Here is a 19,431-nt window from a genome sequence, read left to right on the forward strand (position 1 = left end):
AACGGACAGGTTCATCTATATACGAGGCAACGAGGAGAAGGCAACGTTGAAGGTCTCACCGTCACCACCGTGTGAAGGCCTGGGCCAGCAATGGCCAGTGTGCAACGGAACATTCGGCGCGCGCGAGACGCGCTTTCAACATAACCTCACTTTTTTGCCACAAATCGAAGCGAAGATCGTGGCACCCTCTCGTGGCAGGACATGCTGAAACTTTCGCTTCTCGAGTTCCAGGAGTGTCTTCTGTTGAGGATTAAAAATAAGAAAAGAAAAAGGAATCGTCCCGCAAGTACATCACAAAACATTGCATTCCCTCCGCAAACGTCATGTCGCATTTGCCTCCTCACAATGGCGACGAAGAGGGCAAGTAGGGCAAAGGAAAACTCCTTTTTCCATCGTCGAGTCGGGGTAAAGCGGCGTGCGGCGTACACGAGCGAATCCGATCTGGGGCGTCGAGCTGAGCAGTGCGCTGTGCCCGCTTGCGTGCACAGTATTATCTTGGCCAATTAATTTAAGCCTATTAGAGAACGACTGGGTTGTTTGTGGGCATGTGTGTCGGCCGGGGGTACCACTGATTCGTTTCGTCTTGCTGAAGGCCGAAGGCTCGAGCTTTCTCTCGCAGAACGGAAGCACGATCGAGGCACTGGTGAGCACTCAAGCGAACGAACGAACGCACGAAAGAAGCGAATCTGAAGCAATAAACCATCTGGCAGAACGCCTTAGTGGACATAATAAATTACTTTAAATCCACCCCACAGCACACGCAGAAGAGACACACGTCTGTGTCTCTGTGTGTGCACGCTACCACCACGGAGATGCTCATTTGGTAGACAAGGCAGCAGCACAAGTGACACAATCCTCGTCCTTTGCCTGGCATGCCGGGCGAAGGATTTGCTTCCGATTCCTTGGTGGATTCCGTTGCGACTGCCTGGCTGTGCATCTTCAGTTGGCCATGTCCCGTTAATGAGTTTCATTTCTCTCTCGGCGGATAATTTAAGTAATTAGGGCCCTCGTCGGAAGGTCGGGGCTGAGAGTGGGCCGTTTACGGGGGGATGCCCTTTGCCGGTTTTAAAGTGGGGTGGTCCGGGATCGAGTGCATTACGGTGACCCTAATGAGCCACCGATGGACGCCCTCTCGGCCTACATTTGGCGTGGGCTAGGGAGACAGAGAGAGAGAGAACGAAAGAGGCCCGATCAGAGATGACCCAATCGAGCATTTCGTCCTCGGTCCTCGGTCGTCGTCGTCGTCGTCGTGACTTCTATTAGCTCGTTAATGGCGGTGCTCTATCGATCAATGATGGAGTAAGGCGGTGGTAGAGAGAGCATAACGAAAACATTATTACTACGGTTGAACGAGCAGTGTAGCAATGTTTTTGCTTTGCTTGATGCTGCACTGCAACTACTGCTGTTGCTGCTGCTCAGGGCGTAAAGTGTTTAAGGTGCACTCGAGGAAGGTGCGGTACGATGTACACTCCGTCGCCAGCACAAACCAGCACCTGCAGCACCAGTAACGATCATTATTATTATTGAGTAGCATCTGAAGATATCAGAAGCAACTTTCTCCTCCGGATATAGAGAAGGAGAGCAGTACTGGAGCTGCATGGTTTCTTTGTATGTGCTAGCCGATCAGGGCAGGGGCCTATCAGCAGAGTATGTTCTATGCGAAAGAGCTGCACAAGCACTAGAGGCTAAGCTAAGGCCGTATTAGCATTACGAGTAAAGTAAACCGATGTCAATCGAAGACGTTGATCGGTACTTTGTGTTTGTGCTCAAGTATTATTGCTGGTTTTGGAACAACATAACACGTATTATTGCTGTCAGAGGTGAGTATGGTCCATCTGAAGCACAGCTTCAAGAATTTTCTTAGTGTTCATGAGCATTGGCGGCCGTTCGATCCTTCAAAAGCCATTAGAATGTGTTGCATTAAGGTCTACATCAGAAACTAGATCCAACTATTCTAAACATTCGAATATTCTTGAGATTAATGAGATGTTGAAAACATACAAAGCTAAAAAAATTATCCGCCAAACCATACCTAGTCCTAAAGGTACTTTAATTTGTTTCCAATTTAAAAAAGATGTTAGTCCTATGGGTTTTTGTACTTTCGGAAAATCATTCGATTATTGGCATCCAACAGCAAGCTTTAGCATCAAAGTACATCCATAATTTAATGAATAAATTAGATCAAGAAGCTGCTTGTGTAAGAAGCTTGTAGACATATCGAGAAATCCCATTTCTCATTCATTCTACAAAAGTGTCCTTTTCCTACTTCATGCCGCATGTAGTTGAGCTTCTTGTAAAACCCCGCCACTCGGTTACTGTGATTCCCTAGAAAAACCCAGAAAGTGGTTTTGCATGCGAACATGCATCACTTTGCGCATCATTTAAATAAAACATTAGCCTATCGTTCATGGTCTGTTGAATTTTTAACGGGTATTTAAGTGTTTTTGGACATATTTTTCACCACCCCCCCTCTCCCCCGGGGCCCCTTCACTCTCGATTATAATACTCAAAGTTAATGCCCCCCCGCGCAACCCGTCCCTCGATACGATTTGGATCGATGCACACACCGGGGGCCCGATACTGATACGAAAGCTGATTGACTGAAGCTGATGGAAATAATGACTGCCGACGACGATGACGACGATAATGATGACGACGGAGGCGATTGCCATCGGTTGACCGCATCCAACACATAATGACAGGGTAAGTAGTAAGTATCGGGGCGTGTGCGTGCTTGCGTGTGTGCGTGAGCATGTGTTACGAAATTAGAGATCGACCCAAACTGAGCCGGAAAGTCATCTCTTCCTGTCACCATCGCTCGCTCGCCACTCGGCCTTCCTTGGCCGAAAAGGAAAACTTTCGATTTTCACTTCACCCTTTTAAGTCAATAATACACGCCGGGTATTAGTCGGTGCCTGGTAAGAGGGCACAGTTGGGGTTGGGGAAAACATAAGTCCGAACATCGACAGTAGCCGCTACTTACAGTCCACTCTATCAGCTCGGAATCATTGGTTCGACACAACGGAAGAAAGCGAATCACCCGGCGACACATTCGGATTCGATTGCCAAAGGGGAGGATTTGTTGATTTGTTCGAGACCGGCGACACATGCGAGCACACGAACACAGGAAATCCCATTAGTGTGTAATTGCCAAAAAGGGTCTCGCCGGTGAAGCTAAAGTAAATATTGAATTGGGCCTTCCGGATGGCCGGTAGCGGTGTCCAGAGTGGATCAGAGCGCGGATCCCCGCTAATCATTATCAGGCCAGAGAGACAGAGAGTGGCCCGGCCGGTCGTAACGGTCGCACTAACTGACCACCAGCGCCGGGATATAAATCAAATAAAATTGAGTAGAGTTCCTTCTTTTATGTGTTTCGTCTTGGGCTTCGGCAGGAAAGTTGATGTCATTGTGGTCCAAAACAAGGCGCACGGACGCACGAAGGATTATGGTGAAGCAAGGGTGTCGCTCACTTCGTTCTCGAGTCTTGACCGAACCAATGGCACGAGGTTTCTTTTTTAACGAACTCGAAATCATCCTCTTGATGTGTTTTTTACGTAAATGTTAAAAAACCTTGCTGTTTATGTTTTGTATTTAATGTTGATCCCCCAAAAATCTCAAAACGAAACGATGACTGAGGCCCAGAACCACATCGCGCGCTTGGTTTGAATTGGCAAAGCACAGAAAATGGTCTCTCTTGGCCTCGACGGATCAACACCTGGCACCATCAGCAGGTTTTTTTTTCCTTCAAATTGGATTAATCATTGATAAGATAGAAAAGTGGAATAAAAACATGGAAGAAAAAAAATGGGTGACTCATCGGTTTGGAGAATGCTGGGTGGCCGAAATCGAACAACTCGAATACACGATAACCCACCAAAAACCGGACCCCGGGTAGATCACCACCTGCCACGCAACCCCACCCGGGTCCGGGATTCAAAAGAGGCGACGCCATTAAGACTGCCAAAGCATTCTCGTGCCACCCTTCCTGAAGAAGGTGGCCGCACGCCACACTCCGCCTCCGAATTTGGCCACCTAATGCGGTGCCAAGTAGAGGAGCTTCGGCTAAAGTTTCGGTAACAGGTTTTCGATGTTTCGTAATGTGCTGCTCATCTCCGCTCCGTGAGTCCACGCGCAAGTTGTGGTAATGTGTGGCCAGAGGAAGGTTTGCTGCTGATTCTTTCCTTTCTTTTCCATCTGCCACCCTCTCCGCGCTCTCCCTGCCAGTTGTGCCAAATTACTTTTCTTTTCGTTTTTATTTCGGCCTCTGTCAGCCTCTGGCAGCACGAAATTCGATTACGATTGCCGTCGTCGCCGTCGTGCTGTGCCTGTCTGCCTGCCTGCCGATGGTGATGTCATCCACGTTGCACACCGTCACGAGCGACGCGAGAGAATCACACTAACCGGCTGCTGGTGCACCAGGATCAAAACGGTAGTCGGAGTGCATCTCGTGGCCAACATAACATGCGACTCTCGCGTGTATCCTTTGAGCAACAACAGCAGTGGCAGCTTAGAATTGCGCTTCGCTCGAGCGCTCTCGATCTAACTCCCGGCCAAAGTTGCCACCAGTAATCGTCCATTTATTTGGCTAAAACGGGCTGCCAGGATCGAGCGACCAGCCAGCGCTCCACAGCACAATTGATATTCAGGATGGCAGGTTGGTGGCCTCCGGCGTCAATTATGGCGAGTTGCGGTGTGCACGGAAGCCGAAAAAGCAATTGTCACGCCCGGTGTACGCTCGGCTGATGGCAATTGGTGAGCGAGAAAGGCTTATCTCGCCGCACACGGCACGCGAGCAAAAGGACACAACTTTGGCGCTCGCATAATTAGCCACCATAAAAGACGATGGGGGCGTACTTCGTAGTGAGAGTTTTGTGGGCCAGAAACAGCTTAGCGTTGGTAGCAATTGCGCTCACCCTTAAGTGTAAAACTCAAAGGGAGACCCAAGGGGAGCGCCCTGAAGAAACGCCAGGATGGTAATCGTAATAATTATTGGCACTAATTATAATCAAGCCTAATGGCAAGACCGTTACGATCGAGTAGCATCTTGTTGTTGGCGACTAAAAGACGCCACTCGCCATCATAATAGGTCTAACAAATACTAGCGGGTGAGGGGATTTGTGAGTCTTCGGGGCACGCTGAGATTCGTAGAATTTCCCTGCGGAACGGAAGTGGGCCTGGAAGTGGGTGTTATGCTGAAGTGACGGAAACTACAAGGAGTCACCGGGCGTGGAAGTCGACGAAACAAACGAAATGAAATGGAATCGAAAGCGCAAGGATGAAAGATCGTTAGCATAATTTTCTGTCACATTCTTTTTGACGACCTGCAGACGGGGGTGGAAAGCAGTGGGTGGTGGGTATTGTGGTGCGATGCGCGGTGGTTCTGTTTTTGCACAGCACTCGCAACATCAATGTTGGGTGGCAGTCGGAGTACCACCAGAATGGTCTCTTGTTGAAGACGATTGCAAACGCGATTGCATCCTTGATTTCCCTTTCTCTATACATTTTGGATTCCACTTTTTCCCCTCGGTTCTTTTCATTTCCACCTTCTTTTTCCCCTTTTCTCCAGCCCTCCCGGGTGGTGTGTGCTTCACTCTATATAATTTCATTGAGCGCTTCAATTCCAATTCCACTGCCGCGAGCCACCATCGGTGCTTGGTGAATTCGTTTTCTTTTTTTTTTGCTATTCCGTTTCGCCATTCTGCCATTGTTAAAACGCGAGCAAAATTGTTCATTAGTACGTCATTCTTGGTGATGGCATTCCGGGGAGAGTGTTCTCGCGGGGAGTCCGCTTTTTTTTTATTCTTTCTTCTATCCACAGCTTCACTTAAACCATTGGAATGGAGTTGGAATCGCTTCAAGTTGGATACGGATTGGGATATTGGTGGTTGGGAATGGGGAATCGCCGGGAATAGCACACCAGCACAGATAGATACACTGATGAGCGAAGCTTTTAAAAAGGATTTGAAGCGTCGCCGGGAGAAAAGTGAACAGAAAAAAAAGGTTGCACAAAAGGACTGCTCGGGCGACAGCTGCTTCGATGCGATGGATAATCATTTTGATTAAACATTGATGACTGTCCAATTCGCGCAACACGGACCACCATTAGAACCCGTTCTAGAGGGAATGCGGCGTGGTTTGCGAGCCTGCTAGCGGCCATTGGAAAACCGGTTTATCGGTTACCACAGACCCTCTCCCCCGGGGGGAAAAGGGTAAGCGGTAGAGATGTTCGCGTGCCTTTACGCTACGAGGTTCGCGCGATGGGGGATTTGTACTGGTCTTAACTGGAATGGTGGACCGACCAGTTGACCGACCTTCCCGTCGTCGTCGTCGTAGTCGTCGGCACTCCGGCGTTCGACATGTGTTTGTTCGGTTCGGTTGGTTCCGTTTGTCCGATAAAGTAGATTTGTTCACGGCTTGTCTACAACCCAGGGAGGTGATAAGATGAGTTTCGATGTAGCGGGTATTTGTGCGATCATCAAGTCGGTCAAGAGCTCAAGTATGATTTTGTTATTGTGGTGATCGATCGCTTGGTGATTTGTAACACAGAATTGTAACGTCTTAAATGAAAGTTTAAAAGCGCATTCGCTGTGTCAGAAAACTTCTTATTTATAGGAACAAGAGGCATAAAAGGCTTGTAATTATTTGTTGATTTGTTACTACGCAAGAAAGAGCTAATTATCACGTACATTGGTCATCTTGTGAGTTTTTCTCGACAAAACTATCATATTTTCATTTTCTTTCTTGAAGACATGACGTTACATTAAACTAAAACATTACAAAACTAACAGGTTTTGAGGAAAGCTTATTTAATTGTTTTATTTCAACTGAAATTTTGTTTTCAGTTTGGCTTTGATTCAACGAAACATTTGGCACACTTACTGTGCCAAAAATGGTGCAAATTGTAAAAAACATTGGCAACAACAAAAATAAGCACGAAAGCCCAAAGAGAATTGTAAGCTATAATCTGGCACACAAAGAAGATGAAAAGTTTAATCAACATTGAAACAAAATCAATGTTAAATTGTAATGTGATGAACGTTGCAACAATCCGAAAAGTAGCTTAACAAGAGATGAAAGCAACACAAAACGGAATGCTCGGTCGGAATCTGTTACAACCCAAATGAAGTAAGCGAAGTAGAGAAAGCACCAATCATAAAAGATTGCAAACAGATAATCCCGGCATACGGGCGAGCACCATTGCACGAAGTATTCCAACGCCGCTCAACATAAAAAAGGGAAAACAAAGCAAGCAAAACGAAAGCAAACGAGAAAAGTACGCCACGTGGCGATTCCTGGAATGGAACTCCGGAGCATTCTGCCAGACGCAAGCGAGGAAAATACTTTTCGCAAAACCAATCGAATGCCACACATAAACACCAATTGATGGAGTGCAAGGGTAGCGTTCCGCCAGCAGACGCGATCCCTTACAACCGATAACTGGGCTACAAAATCAATTAACACATTCCAATGGACGGACGAACAAATGAAGGAAACTGTGACTACGGTTTCGCCTTCGCACCCCGATTCGATTAACACATCAACGCTCCGGCCACCGAGACATACCAGACCTCCATTTCTTTTTCCGATCAGCGCGTGCCAGTCAACAGATGCAAGTACCGAGGGCTGCTATGCACTACTCCCGGCGCCAGCGCTCTTTGAAGGAAAATCAAAACAACTACCACCACCCACAACGCCTCCTCGGTGTGCACGCTGCACTCGCCATTCGCGGGAAATATCGGAAACGCGAGAAGATGTAGAAGAGGGAGGAGGAAAAAATCGGTTTCCCATTCCGTCTGACCTTGGTGGGGGAGGCCTTTCACTCCGATTCCGATTCCGATGGCTGAAGTGGCCGACTGAGCAAACATGAAGCACATGAAACGAATTTCCTTTCCTTCCACTCACGTGATAACGTCTGCTCAAGTCGCCATTCCAGCCTCTCTCCCCTTCATCAATTGGCAAGGAAATCAGCATCGGCACGTTTTCCATCGTGGCATCGTGCGAATCTCTGGGCGTGCATTTCCACTCGTTAATTGAATTGTTTTCACTTTTCAGCGCGCCAATTTGTGTGGACGAGATCGAGCGTTAGCGTGATCAGCAGCAGCAGCAGCAGCAGCAGTGGAACGTTCGGTGGAAGATGCAGAAGAGACGGTGCGGTGGTAGCACTTGATTGGTTCCACAATCATCAGCAGACCGCACCAGTGCCAAGTCCGCCTTCGCCATCGGTCAGTCAAACCCGTAGCTGAATTGTTTGTGTTTATGTGCGGAAAGAGGGGAAGAGTAAACATACTGGAGTGATATGAAGCAGCGAGTGAGCGAGCGAGCGAGCGATTAAACAAATGGCTGCTTGACGGTGTGGTGGTTTTCGTGGAAAAACCGCCAAATCCTCCGCCCCGGGCCCGTACGAAAGCACATCCTTGCGGCACGAACTCACCACCGGCTGCTTGGTTTGATTTGGATACAAAATTTGTGGCAACAAATCAATCAACGATGATGCTCATCGATGCTCGGTGAATCCGAGAGTTGGGCAAGAGCGGTGCTTATGATTGCGGCCCAGAGTTATGCTGGGACGTGCGTCTGCGATGGCCACGACGAGTTTCCGAGTTAAAGGATAACGACGGGTCGGGTAAGCAATATGTTTTTATCCTTGCTATCATCACCATCATCGGCTTCATTACGAGTTGGCAATGTTGCTCTGAAGAGCACAGATTACTTTGATGTTGTTCTGGCACAATTCCCCCGTTCTGTATATTTTCCCGGCCCAATACGTCCAAACCGACCGGACTCGAACTCGTTTAACAGTGGAAAACAATCAGTTCAGTTCGCGGTAATGTGATAATATTGCAAAAAACAGATTGCTTGTTGGAAATATTAACCAGAAAGGCGGGAAAATTATGCAACACGATTTGTAGTAAAAAGGGAATTTTCAATCAAAGTGACCAATACATCAAATGCTGCGGAGCAAGCGAACGATAATGAAATTGATTTTTTTTCTTTGAGTTCTTGAGCTGCCTTTGTCTCCAAAGGTAATTCATGGACATGATGGTTTCATGCTTACGGCAATTTGTTTCGGTTACAACGCATCAAAGGGCGAATGAAAATGCAAGTTATGAATTTTATGCAATGACGGTTCGTTTTGCGGAATTCAATGAAATGTTGCTGTAGCATCACCGCATTGGCAGCTCGAATCGATCGAATTCCTGCTATTCTCGTTTTTTTTTTAACATATATGAGGACGGACGAGCCGTATGTTTATCTACGTTTGCTATTCTCGTTGTGGGTGACAAGGTAAACATGATTGCTTTTAGGCAAAAAAAAAATAATGCGGCAGTGGGCGAGAAATGTTCAGCATTTTACATGCATACCGGCACGCACATTGTACCATGAACAGCTTATGCTAAGGATTGAATGTTCTTCCAGGAATGCATTCAACTCGCAGTAAATGTAGCTATGCAAATTAAATGAGTTGCCGTCCAATAATTGATCGGGAATGAAACCTGATATCACTAAACATGGCTATCAGACCGTTATAAGCCCGTTTTCTAGATTGCGCGAACTGAAAATACATTTTCGTATCAAAGCAACCTTTGATTCCATGCATTCGGAATGCGCTGGTCTGTTGCAGACTTTTCATGGAAAATAGATTGCGTTGCACTACGAGAAACAGGTGGCCAGGGCGAGGCAAGCTTTTGGTTATAATTTTAAATCATTGAAAAGGACAATAAAACGGTTTCTAAGCTGCACTTTACAATCTGTATGTTTCAAATCATGGGCATAAGATTCGTTTGTCAATTCCCACACAAAAAATGACATAGAAACGTACGCACATGCGTTTGCCAGATCTACTGTAGCAACAGCCTAAATAGAGAGAACTTTTATCAACATCAATTGATACCATTTTGCTACTCGATGCTCAATGCAGCACCCAGAACGTGCATCATCATTGCATCCATCAATTCGACTATCAGTTCATTAACTCCTCCCGATTCCCACGTCGTCCCTACCTTATCAAACGGAAACGAAACCGAACACATCACCCGTGCACTCAAGTGGTGCCGGTTCGTTTAATCTTATCACTTATGCGATCAGCCGAACCCGAACACGACCAGAGACAACTAAACTATTGGCTGAACACGGGTTGGACGGGTTTGCGGAACCGGAAAATTGAGTTCACACTCGTGTAGGGGTGGTGGCACCGAGCCCCCTAGATCTGTCACTGGGAGCATCGATTTCGGCGCGCTGGAAACGGCCAGCCCCTGATGTAATCGCACGGCAACCACCGTGGGCCCCCGACGAACTACGAATTTATGGACATCCGATGGACATGAGTTGCACATGAAAAACTGGGCTTTCTCACGCACCAGCAGGAGCAGGAAATCCGTACATCGAACACCGGAAAATGTTGTTGCTGCTGTGGCTGGCGGTGCTGGAAACTGGAGCCTTGTCGATGTCGATCAACTGATCAGCCAAGATGAACGGCGAAGGAGGAGCGAAGGAGGAGAAGAGGAGGGGGGGGGGAAGAAAACGCACGCCCCACGTTTGCCCATAATTAGAAAGTGTCTATCGATTTCATCGCGGTTTCGCAGTTCGCGGACGCAGTTTGATGAAGTGCAGCGGCGCAAACAAGGAGCTGAGGAGCAGGAGGATGAAGGGGGAAGCGGGCGGGGTGGGTCGGTGCTGAGTTTCCCTTCGACACACCAGAATGCACACGAACGCGCACACGCACACGCACCATCGCGCACAAAATCCGGACGTTGAGAAATGTCTGAAGTCGTTCGTCCGATAAGAAATTCATTTCGATTGTGATGGATCGATGGATCGGTGATGATGACTGGCGGTGAAGTACCTACTGATGTGCTGATCTCACTCTCTCTCTCTCTCCCTCACTCACAGGCGCTTGATTATGATTTAATTTATTCATTATCAGCTGGAAAAGCCTCTGACACGGGGACTCAACAGGGTAACCCGAGGGCAACCTTGATGCTTTGTGTTCCTCCATGGAAGTCCGAGTGTTCGAGAGTCCTTTGTCCACCCCTCGCCATCGGCTAGCACCCTTCCTAATTGAGCAATTTCCAGCTCATCAAGCAGATAATGATCGATCAGGGAACACTCACAAGATTGAGCGAGCGTTCGAACGAACTCAGAGGGCTCCCCCCCTCCCCGAATGAGCAATAAACAACCGTCACACCGAAATCGTTCTATGGAGGGGGCCTAAGAGCCTCGAGTTCGATGCTTTCGGCATCGGCCATCCACCATACCCACAAAAAGGACCAAGAGGTGGGAAGAGGGATGGATCCTGCTAAATTATTGCTCCCACTGCACCACAGGCAGCACCAGCAGGGGTCCATTAGGAAAAATTGCATTCCAGCAAAGGGCCATGCACTCCTCTTGCCACATTGGAAGCCGGGATTTGTTTCGGGATTTACCGGTCATCCCGGTGGCCGGTGGGTGGTAATGTACGGGGAGGGCTTAGCAGTTGTGGTGCCGATGCCGATGATCGCTTTGCATAACAAAGCGATTGGCGATGTAGTCCCGGTCCTGGCTCTCTCGAGGAACGGTGCACGGCGGCGGCGGATTAATCTCGTTACACCTCGTACCGTACCAATAAATCTGGCATAAGTAGGGACCTAGCAAGGCGGTCAGCATAAATCATATCACCTTCGATACACGATGGTCGACGGCGATGACCTCGCCCATTCCGGTAGAACTAGGAGTAGCAGCAGCACCAGTAACAGTAGCACAAACTGGAACAATTGGTGGTGACCGCTCTTCCTTTTGGCCATGAAGCAGCCCATCCTGTGGACCGAAGGGAGGTGAGGTTTGGGGATCGAAAATGTTTCGGAATTGAAGCACACGGATCGAAGCATCGGCACTGCGGCTGGATAACGGTACGTCCCCGTCCGGAATGGACCAATTTCTTTCACTAAATCATCAATCTCTCTCTCTCTCTCTCTCTCTCTCTCTCTCTCTCTATCACGTGCGAAGTCCATATTTATACTCACGCGCTTCTCGGTCCCCCGGAGTATCGACGGAATGCACGCGACTCTGGCTAGTGCTGGTGGTTAGTAACACGAGACCCAGAGGCGCTACACCTCGTTCTTGAGTGCCGTTGTGTGTTGTGCATCAAACATGCATGGAGTGCAGGAGGCATCAGACAACCGACAGAGAGAGAGAGAGAGAGAGAGAGCTCAGAGCCCCATGCGCACCGGGGTCTAATTGGATTAGACCTGCTCGTCGTCCTCGTCGTCCTCTGCATTCGATGCCACATTTCTCGTCCCATCCCAATGGGGCACCTCGTGCCAAAACTGGTGCGCACCAGCACCAGCAGGACCGCACGTGTGACTAGGGACCACACGAGCGATTGTAGCGTCTTGTAGTCAGATTTCGCTTCAGAGGAGAGGCAGTGGTGACCAACCAAAACACCCGCCCATAGCGGCAACTGATGGCAAACAATGGCAAACCGTTACAGGCATGTGAGGTCAGAGTCCAGGGACTAGGTCCAGAGGAGAGCAGACCACGTGGTGCGCTGGTACAGAATATTTGAGAATTTCGAAGCCCAACATCAACTGCTATCGGAGTGGAGCCGCAGCCAGGAGATTGGCCACCGGTTGGGCTGGCAGTAGCTACAGCTAGGCTTCCCCTATGAGGAGTTCTGTGTAGTTTTGCGGCGAAAGCGAGATTAGAGCGACCAGCAACCGAAGCGAGAACCAAAGACAACGCTCCCCGGGAAAGTGGCGGCTAATCGTGGTGATGCAGCGGCAGAAGGTGCCTTTTTGGAGCTTGGCTTTATTGTGAAACTAACAGACTGACTGTGTTTGTATGTGTGCTGGAACTCGACGTTCCGGAATCGGAAAGCGCCCTGGCTAGCCGAGAGTGCCGACCGCTTTGGTTGGAAGGTAATAAAAGATAAAACCGTTTTACCACTAATTATCACATTTGTAACTGTAGCCTGGAGAACCGTGGCCGCACCGACCAGTGGCCGCTCTTCCACTTCAGGTTCTCCACTGGGCAGATGGTGGACCGATGTGACCGGTGTTTGAAGTCCATGTAGCGCAAGTTTCCAACACGGGTTGCTGAAGGATGATCATCGTGTTCGATGATTTGTTTTTCTTTTCTGGCCAAACACATGGGCCCGATGGGATCGGGAAGCGGAGTGTTTGTTGAAGTTTAACGGGTCTCGAAAGAGGAACCAGAGCTGTTTACCTTTGGCCACAGCAAAAGGGATTAATTATTGGGAGTATTGGAAGTGAGGTTATGTTTCACGAACACGACCTTTCGACCTAAATAGAATGCTCTCCATGCCTGTGGTGTCTACGGGGCGTAAGTGAATTCACACTTTGATCGCAGTTGGCGAAGAATTAACGAGCCGAGTTCGAGTTTGTGAGGTTAGGGCTCCTCGGATCCTTTGATCTCTCGCCTCTCGCCTTTTCTCGCCATCTTTATACCCGGTTGGGGCTTTATATTGCCGCGATAACTGTGTTTCGGGCGGGAAACGTCCCTCCAGCTCACCCCCTTTGCATCCCCCTAACGGCGTGCAGTACCGTATGGGGTGGCTCATGAAAGATTCATCGCGTGAGACGGTCAGAGCCCCTCGCGAAAAGAAGGAAAAAAAAACCTCTGCAAAGCGAACCAAATTTCCATTCACAAATGTGTGCAGCTTCTACGAGCGCGCGCGGTTACGTTTTTCGGGTGGAACCGTGGTCATGCGCTAACGCACCGCGATCATGGCCGCACTAGCGGCCGGTGATGGATTCCGTGCAGCGAGAGCGCAAAAGTTCTAGCACAAAAGAGGTTCGGAAGCTGCCAAGCTGCCGGGTTTTTGACCGGCCGCTAGATCCCCGTCACCGATCGATGCGAATCGAATCCGACGAAATGCTTCGAAATGCGTGGAATGGGAATCGATCGTGTTCGATTGCGCACCCCTTTTCGTCGCCGATGCCAGGCCCCCGGAAAGATGCGATGATGAAGCGTCTGCCATGGGGTTTGCTGGTCCGATTTCTTTTATCGCTTTACAGCAACCCCTTTTGGGCCCCCGTCGGTCCGGTCTTTATGGGGCGCGACCTCTCTTGATGAATCGTTCGGTTAGAGCCACTCCGCTCAAATCGAACGTTTGATGAACGAGAAAATGCCATAAACGAGTGCTCGGTTTTTCGTCCGAAAGTGGAAAGATAGATGACCGAACAAAAGGGAAAGAAGGGTGGATAGCAGGCAATAGACAATGGATAGGGGGTGGCAACTTACCTGGAGCAAGAGTTCATTTTCAATCGACCGTTTGGCTCCAGCTCCAGTTATCGAATGAAAATCCTCTCCGAAAAACTCGCTTGATGTGGCGCAAGCTGTTGATGTGCTTTTCAGCTTTTCCAGGTGGAGCGACCAGGACACCGCGGGGAATAAACGGAACGACCAGCTCGGTGTCGATGCAATGGACTGGATGAAACTGCATTCAATTCACGGACGCCTCGGCACTAGCGCAACTGGGCAGAGAATTCGTTTACGCGATAAAAGGATTTCAAATGCTCACTCACAACGCACCAACACACGCATACGTACACAGACCACAGCGAAACTAACGCCCACACCGGGCTCACGTAGGGTGTATTATCGAATTAGAGAGCTGGAACCACTAGCTCGTGCTTTGGCGCGGCGCGAGTGTGATCATCTATTTTTGTGCTGGTCACTCCACTGTGCGGCACACCAACATCCACTTCGCAGCACGTGTTTTGTGAATTTTTCCCTTTTTCCACGAAAAAAAAAGGAACAACAGAAGGAAAAACTTTTGGGTTGCTTTCAATCCCAAACCACTAGAGAGACACAGACACGCGCACACTCCGACAGTGAGACACACGCAGATCGAAATCGAACGAACGAACCGGAGGAGAAATGAAGTGCAAAAAGGCTCGCAATAAAACGGTCCGCTTACCTTCGGCTAACACTCCCACTATCAACCTTCCTCCAGTTTTCTAGGTCATCCCTTTTTGGTGGGGGAGATCCTGATCGTCGCGATGGATCGTCCGAGCATAGAGAATAAAGTGGCTGCGACAGAACCGGACGCGAGGGCGAGGCGAAGCGACAAACGGGTGCCCGGTGTGCTGGGAGTGCGACAAACGCGAAACAACCCACTGGTGCAGAGCAGATAGCCAGATGTTTACCTTCGGAGGCACGACCGCAAACTGCTGCTGCTGGTGGTGGCGCTTCGTTGGGCTCGCTCCCGCGCTGCTACTCCACGATCTTGCTCTCCGCGACCGCGATCGATCGTGAGCGAGCGCGATGTGTGTGCGTGAGCGCGGTTCCCAATGGAAGGGGGGGGGGGGGGGGGGGTGGAATGAAAGGGGTGGATTAGCGGGGATGGGGTGGTTTGGGCGGGTGACATGCCCGGCTGGTGAGAAGATGCGGAGAATGAAGGAAAGCGAAACAAAACAACGTGCGTTCGGTCGGTCGGACGGTCGGTTGGTGTCAATGTGCTCCCGGTTTGGTGCGTGTATGTGTGCTCGGCCGTTGTCGCGAGGGGGGAATCACCGTACGCTAAGACGATTACGCCGCGCGTTGAGGGGCACGATGGTGAAAAGCTTTGACAGACGACGCAGGCTGTAGGAGAGCTTTACTTGATCGTGGTGTGAAAGCTTTTTGCGTGGTGGAGGTGCCCGGGGTTTTCGATTTTTTTAACGTGTTAAAGATTGATTTTTTACTACTTTTACAATAAATATATTGGGCAAATGTGCTTTATGAAATAGCCAAGCTTTATTCTCAAACATTAAGTGCGGGGTTTTCTGTTTTTTGGCCAATTTTTGAGAAAAGACTTCAACGATCAAACAGACAGCGAACTTAAAGGGTTAATTTTGTGTTAACTAAAGCATTTTTGGTTGTTTTGCAACATCTCTGTCCTTGTTATGAACAAAATAACGATGATTGTTTATGTAGATTGCTTATGGTAGAAATATTGATCGGAGATAATGTTGCGCCGATTGAAATAGTTAGCCAATAAAAGAGTGAAAGCGTGGTGTGATTTTTATTCGAATTGACATGCATAAATTCTTTAAAAATCGAGAACGATGGTTTGTATCAATTGGTTGCTAACTAATAAAGTAAAAATGAAACTCAATCACGACTTAATAAATGGATTATTTTGATCTAGGATTTTATAAAATGTCTTTTCCACAAGGAACCATCACAGTAGACATGCTTGTGCCCCAAATGTTAGTCGATGAATGCAGTTGTTGTATCCTTCAGCTAATGAAATGTTTATTTTGGAAATCCAGATTGAAATTTATGCTAGCATGTTAATCAAGAAGATCATCCCAAAATGCCTGTCAAACATGTTACAAAAAGGTGTCAATATCAAAGATAGGACATATAATTTCGGAAAGTATACTCTCTATCTCTCTCTGTATAGATAACTTTTTTAAACCGCTCATCAGGAAAAAAAGTATTCTATCTCTTATCATTTTATTTCATTATCAACACATTCTCTCAAAACATACACAAAAATTCACGCACATCATTAACAATAGCTTCTTCTATCCTTAGACTACGGATTAGCTTATCAACACCTTACGGACAATTCGTAACAAATAGAAAGTATCTCACCCTTCAATAATCCTGTGCGTCACTGTCCGCCTCGCTGGCGTACTCGTACTGCCGCCCATCATCATCCCCTTCATCATCCCTGTCCTCCTCCTCGGACTCATCGTCCCCTCGGTACTTATCCTCACTGGCCGACTCGTCCACCTGTTCCCGATCGACCTCCTCATCGTAATCATAATCCACATTATCGTGCTGGCGCCCCTTACCCTTTCCTTTCCTTACACTCTTCCCTCCTTCATCGTGGTTCTCAAAGCTAGCGTTCTCATCGTTCGCACCATTCCCAAACGACCGCTCGAAGTCACTATCGAACCGCACGGCGTCATAGTTATCGCCAAAGTCCGAATCATTACCACCACGCTCACCAGTGTCCTCGTTGTCGTCGCCGTCGTGGCGAGTCTCATCATCATCATCATCCTCATCACCATCACCGTCGTGGCGGTCTTCTTCATACTCCTCGTCCTCCTCCTCATCCTCTAGCAGACGTCCCTGTGCGGCCGGATTTTCACCCACGGCCAGCTGTTTGGTGGGCAGCTTACCGACCGCATTCCGCTTCCCGTAGCCCTGCTCCATACTGTCGTGTTCGTTCTCGTGGTACACGATCGACTCGTAGCCATTGTGGTTGTTCTGCTGATTGCTGCGACCACCTTTTCTCGGTTTTCGCGCACCACTCGCCTCCTTCAGTGAAAGTCCCGCTGTTTTCATTTGCTTTTCCTCCTGCTGCTTCTTCTTTTGCTTCTGCTTATCGTCTTCTCCCATCCCTGGGGTGGGCTTCGCTGCCGCCGCCGTACCGTACTTCTTGTGCTTATCGGGATTCTGATAATCGCTGCAAAAAGAGCCAATGAACGGTTTGTGGTTAGTGAGTGTCGCTTTGACGCGTGAGACAATCTGCAGGCGACTCCTGGCGTGCACCCTAACCTGGTCAGCTCCTCGGTAACCTCGTACATCGGTTCCGGTCTGTAATGGTCCGTTTCGATTATCCTTCGGCCGGATGCGGCTCCGGAAAGTGCACCCTTTAGCGTTCCCACCACTGGCTCTTGCGTGCGTCGTGATTCACCACGGCCGGTTTGCTTCTCGCTTCCGTACTTGTTGCCATCCTTGCGGTGAAAGTTCTCACGGTGCACGAACCCACTCTTGCCCGATTCACTGCTCGATCGCACGAATCCCGTCTCATCGTCCTGGAATCCACGGGCCAGATGATGGTCACCGGCGGCTGGCACGGGTCGCGCACTCTTTAGCGGTAACGGACGGGCCAGGAACTTGGATGGATCGAATATCTCCGGGTACATGTGCAGCGCCGATACACACTCATCCACTACGCCCAACGAGAGGAGCACTATCGCGGCCAGCACGTTCACACCGACACCGTACATGGTGACACCAAGGAGGGGGTAAGTTCCAAGAACACTGTTTCACACTGTATCACTTTGTTCCGCGAGCTGTCACTGGATTCGATCGAAGGCCGCATGCAAATGTGTCTCACCTTCTCGGATGCAGTTTGATTTATATCTCAACTTGGAGAAGTGAAATGTAGGTTTCGGTCTCCTACTACTTCATTGTGCGTCAAGCATTATGTAATGGTACGCGGGGCTGTCCCACTGATCGCCAAAAACAACCAAAATAATCAGTCAGCTGGAACGCACGATCAGTGGTTCGAGAAGTCGCTGAATGGAGGTTGGTTGGTTGTTTCTTGGCGACATCAGGTTAGGTGACTGTAGTACTTTTGATTATTCACAACGGTGCCTTCGATGCATCTAGTGCTAGAGAAGAGAGCCTAGTTTCATCTATGCTCTTTTTACAAAGCTTGTCAAAGAGAATGAATTAAAACAGTGTTTGAATCTGCTGCAACAAGATTTAAATTGAATCTATATCGATAAAATACAGACGTAGAAATGTTCAAATGTATTAATCGTTTGAGAAAATAATAAAGAAATATTTAAGCTTTGATCTTCGGATCGGGGGCCGCAATAGCATATAGAATGTTTAACTTTTAACTTTTTTTATTTTTGTATGCTTGCGGCACTGGTGCTAGAAATATTTTATTTTAAAAAAATGTCTAAAAAAGTAAATTAAAATGAGTAACTTCTCTTTCCTTTAGCATTTACGATTTGCATATTTGCATGAGTTATGTACTTCTTGGAATATAGGAAACATTGGAACTGTTTCCAGGTGACCTTTTTGGAGCATTGCAGTTGGTGATACCTCTTCTTGTAGATCTAGACTGTACCAAAACAGTCTCTATATGTAGGTTAAATATGGAAAATTAAAATGTCACGCATTTTCTTTTCAAAAACCTTAAAAGAATTCCCACAATGGATCTCATCGAGAGTGAATATTGTTCCTGTAAGTTCGGTAGCCGCTGTGTTGGCACACCCTCCCCGTTGGCCACGGTGATAATCGTTCCGTAAATAAATTGCCAACCACATCGCATGCTGATGCAAACCGCAATATAGATTGACTCATAATGGCAAAACAAAAGGGAAGCCAATGGCACAAGCATCAACTGATTAGTTCGAATCAGATTTGGCTAACCACGACGACGACGACGACGACGACGCTGGCAACAACAAACCATTGGCGTGCTAATCTACAGACGGTCACCGCAATTGTCGAAAAACCATTTCGTTTGTCGCGGTGGCAGCACACGATTAGGCTCTCCGATCGCCGTGTGGCCAATAGAACGATAAGAAAAGATGCAACTCATGGTGCCGGTGCGTCGACTGCATAACTGTGCCTGAGAAAAGATTGATAACTCCTTCATTCCCCGCCACCACACACCCGCGTGGCCAATGTGGTGCGCGGAATGCATCCACCACCTCCTTCGAGTCGAAATGCCTTCATACATGCTCGGAGACG

The 19,431-nt window shown here is 48.4% G+C and overlaps 2 protein-coding genes across 3 annotated transcripts in view; both read right to left on the reverse strand.

Moving 5' to 3' along the window:
* LOC126574305 (serine-rich adhesin for platelets) overlaps window positions 1–15,173 on the reverse strand; it is a 45,195-nt gene extending 30,022 nt beyond the window's left edge. For both annotated transcript variants that reach the window (XM_050234431.1, XM_050234430.1), the window contains exon 1: window positions 14,239–15,173. The gene's annotated coding sequence lies outside the window, so the exon portion shown is untranslated. The remainder of the gene's footprint in view (window positions 1–14,238) is intronic.
* Window positions 15,174–16,584: 1,411 nt separating this feature from the next.
* Window positions 16,585–17,948, reverse strand: LOC126579303 (protein starmaker-like). The gene is made up of 2 exons (XM_050242760.1): window positions 17,494–17,948; window positions 16,585–17,401 (listed from the first exon to the last, which is right to left on the reverse strand). Exons 1-2 carry the CDS (start codon window positions 17,946–17,948, stop codon window positions 16,585–16,587), a joined length of 1,272 nt encoding a protein of 423 aa, XP_050098717.1.
* Between the last annotated feature and the right edge of the window lie 1,483 nt (window positions 17,949–19,431).

This window comes from Anopheles aquasalis, chromosome 3, assembly GCF_943734665.1.
Source record: "Anopheles aquasalis chromosome 3, idAnoAquaMG_Q_19, whole genome shotgun sequence".
NCBI classification, from domain to species: domain Eukaryota; kingdom Metazoa; phylum Arthropoda; class Insecta; order Diptera; family Culicidae; genus Anopheles; species Anopheles aquasalis.

Coding starts and splice junctions, on each gene's coding strand:
- LOC126579303 (XM_050242760.1), bottom strand. CDS start 17,948: ATGTACGGTGTCGGTGTGAACGTGCTGGCCGCGATAGTGCTCCTCTCG. Junction 17,402..17,493: donor GTTACCGAGGAGCTGACCAG/GTTAGGGTGCAC, acceptor CTCTTTTTGCAG/CGATTATCAGAATCCCGATA.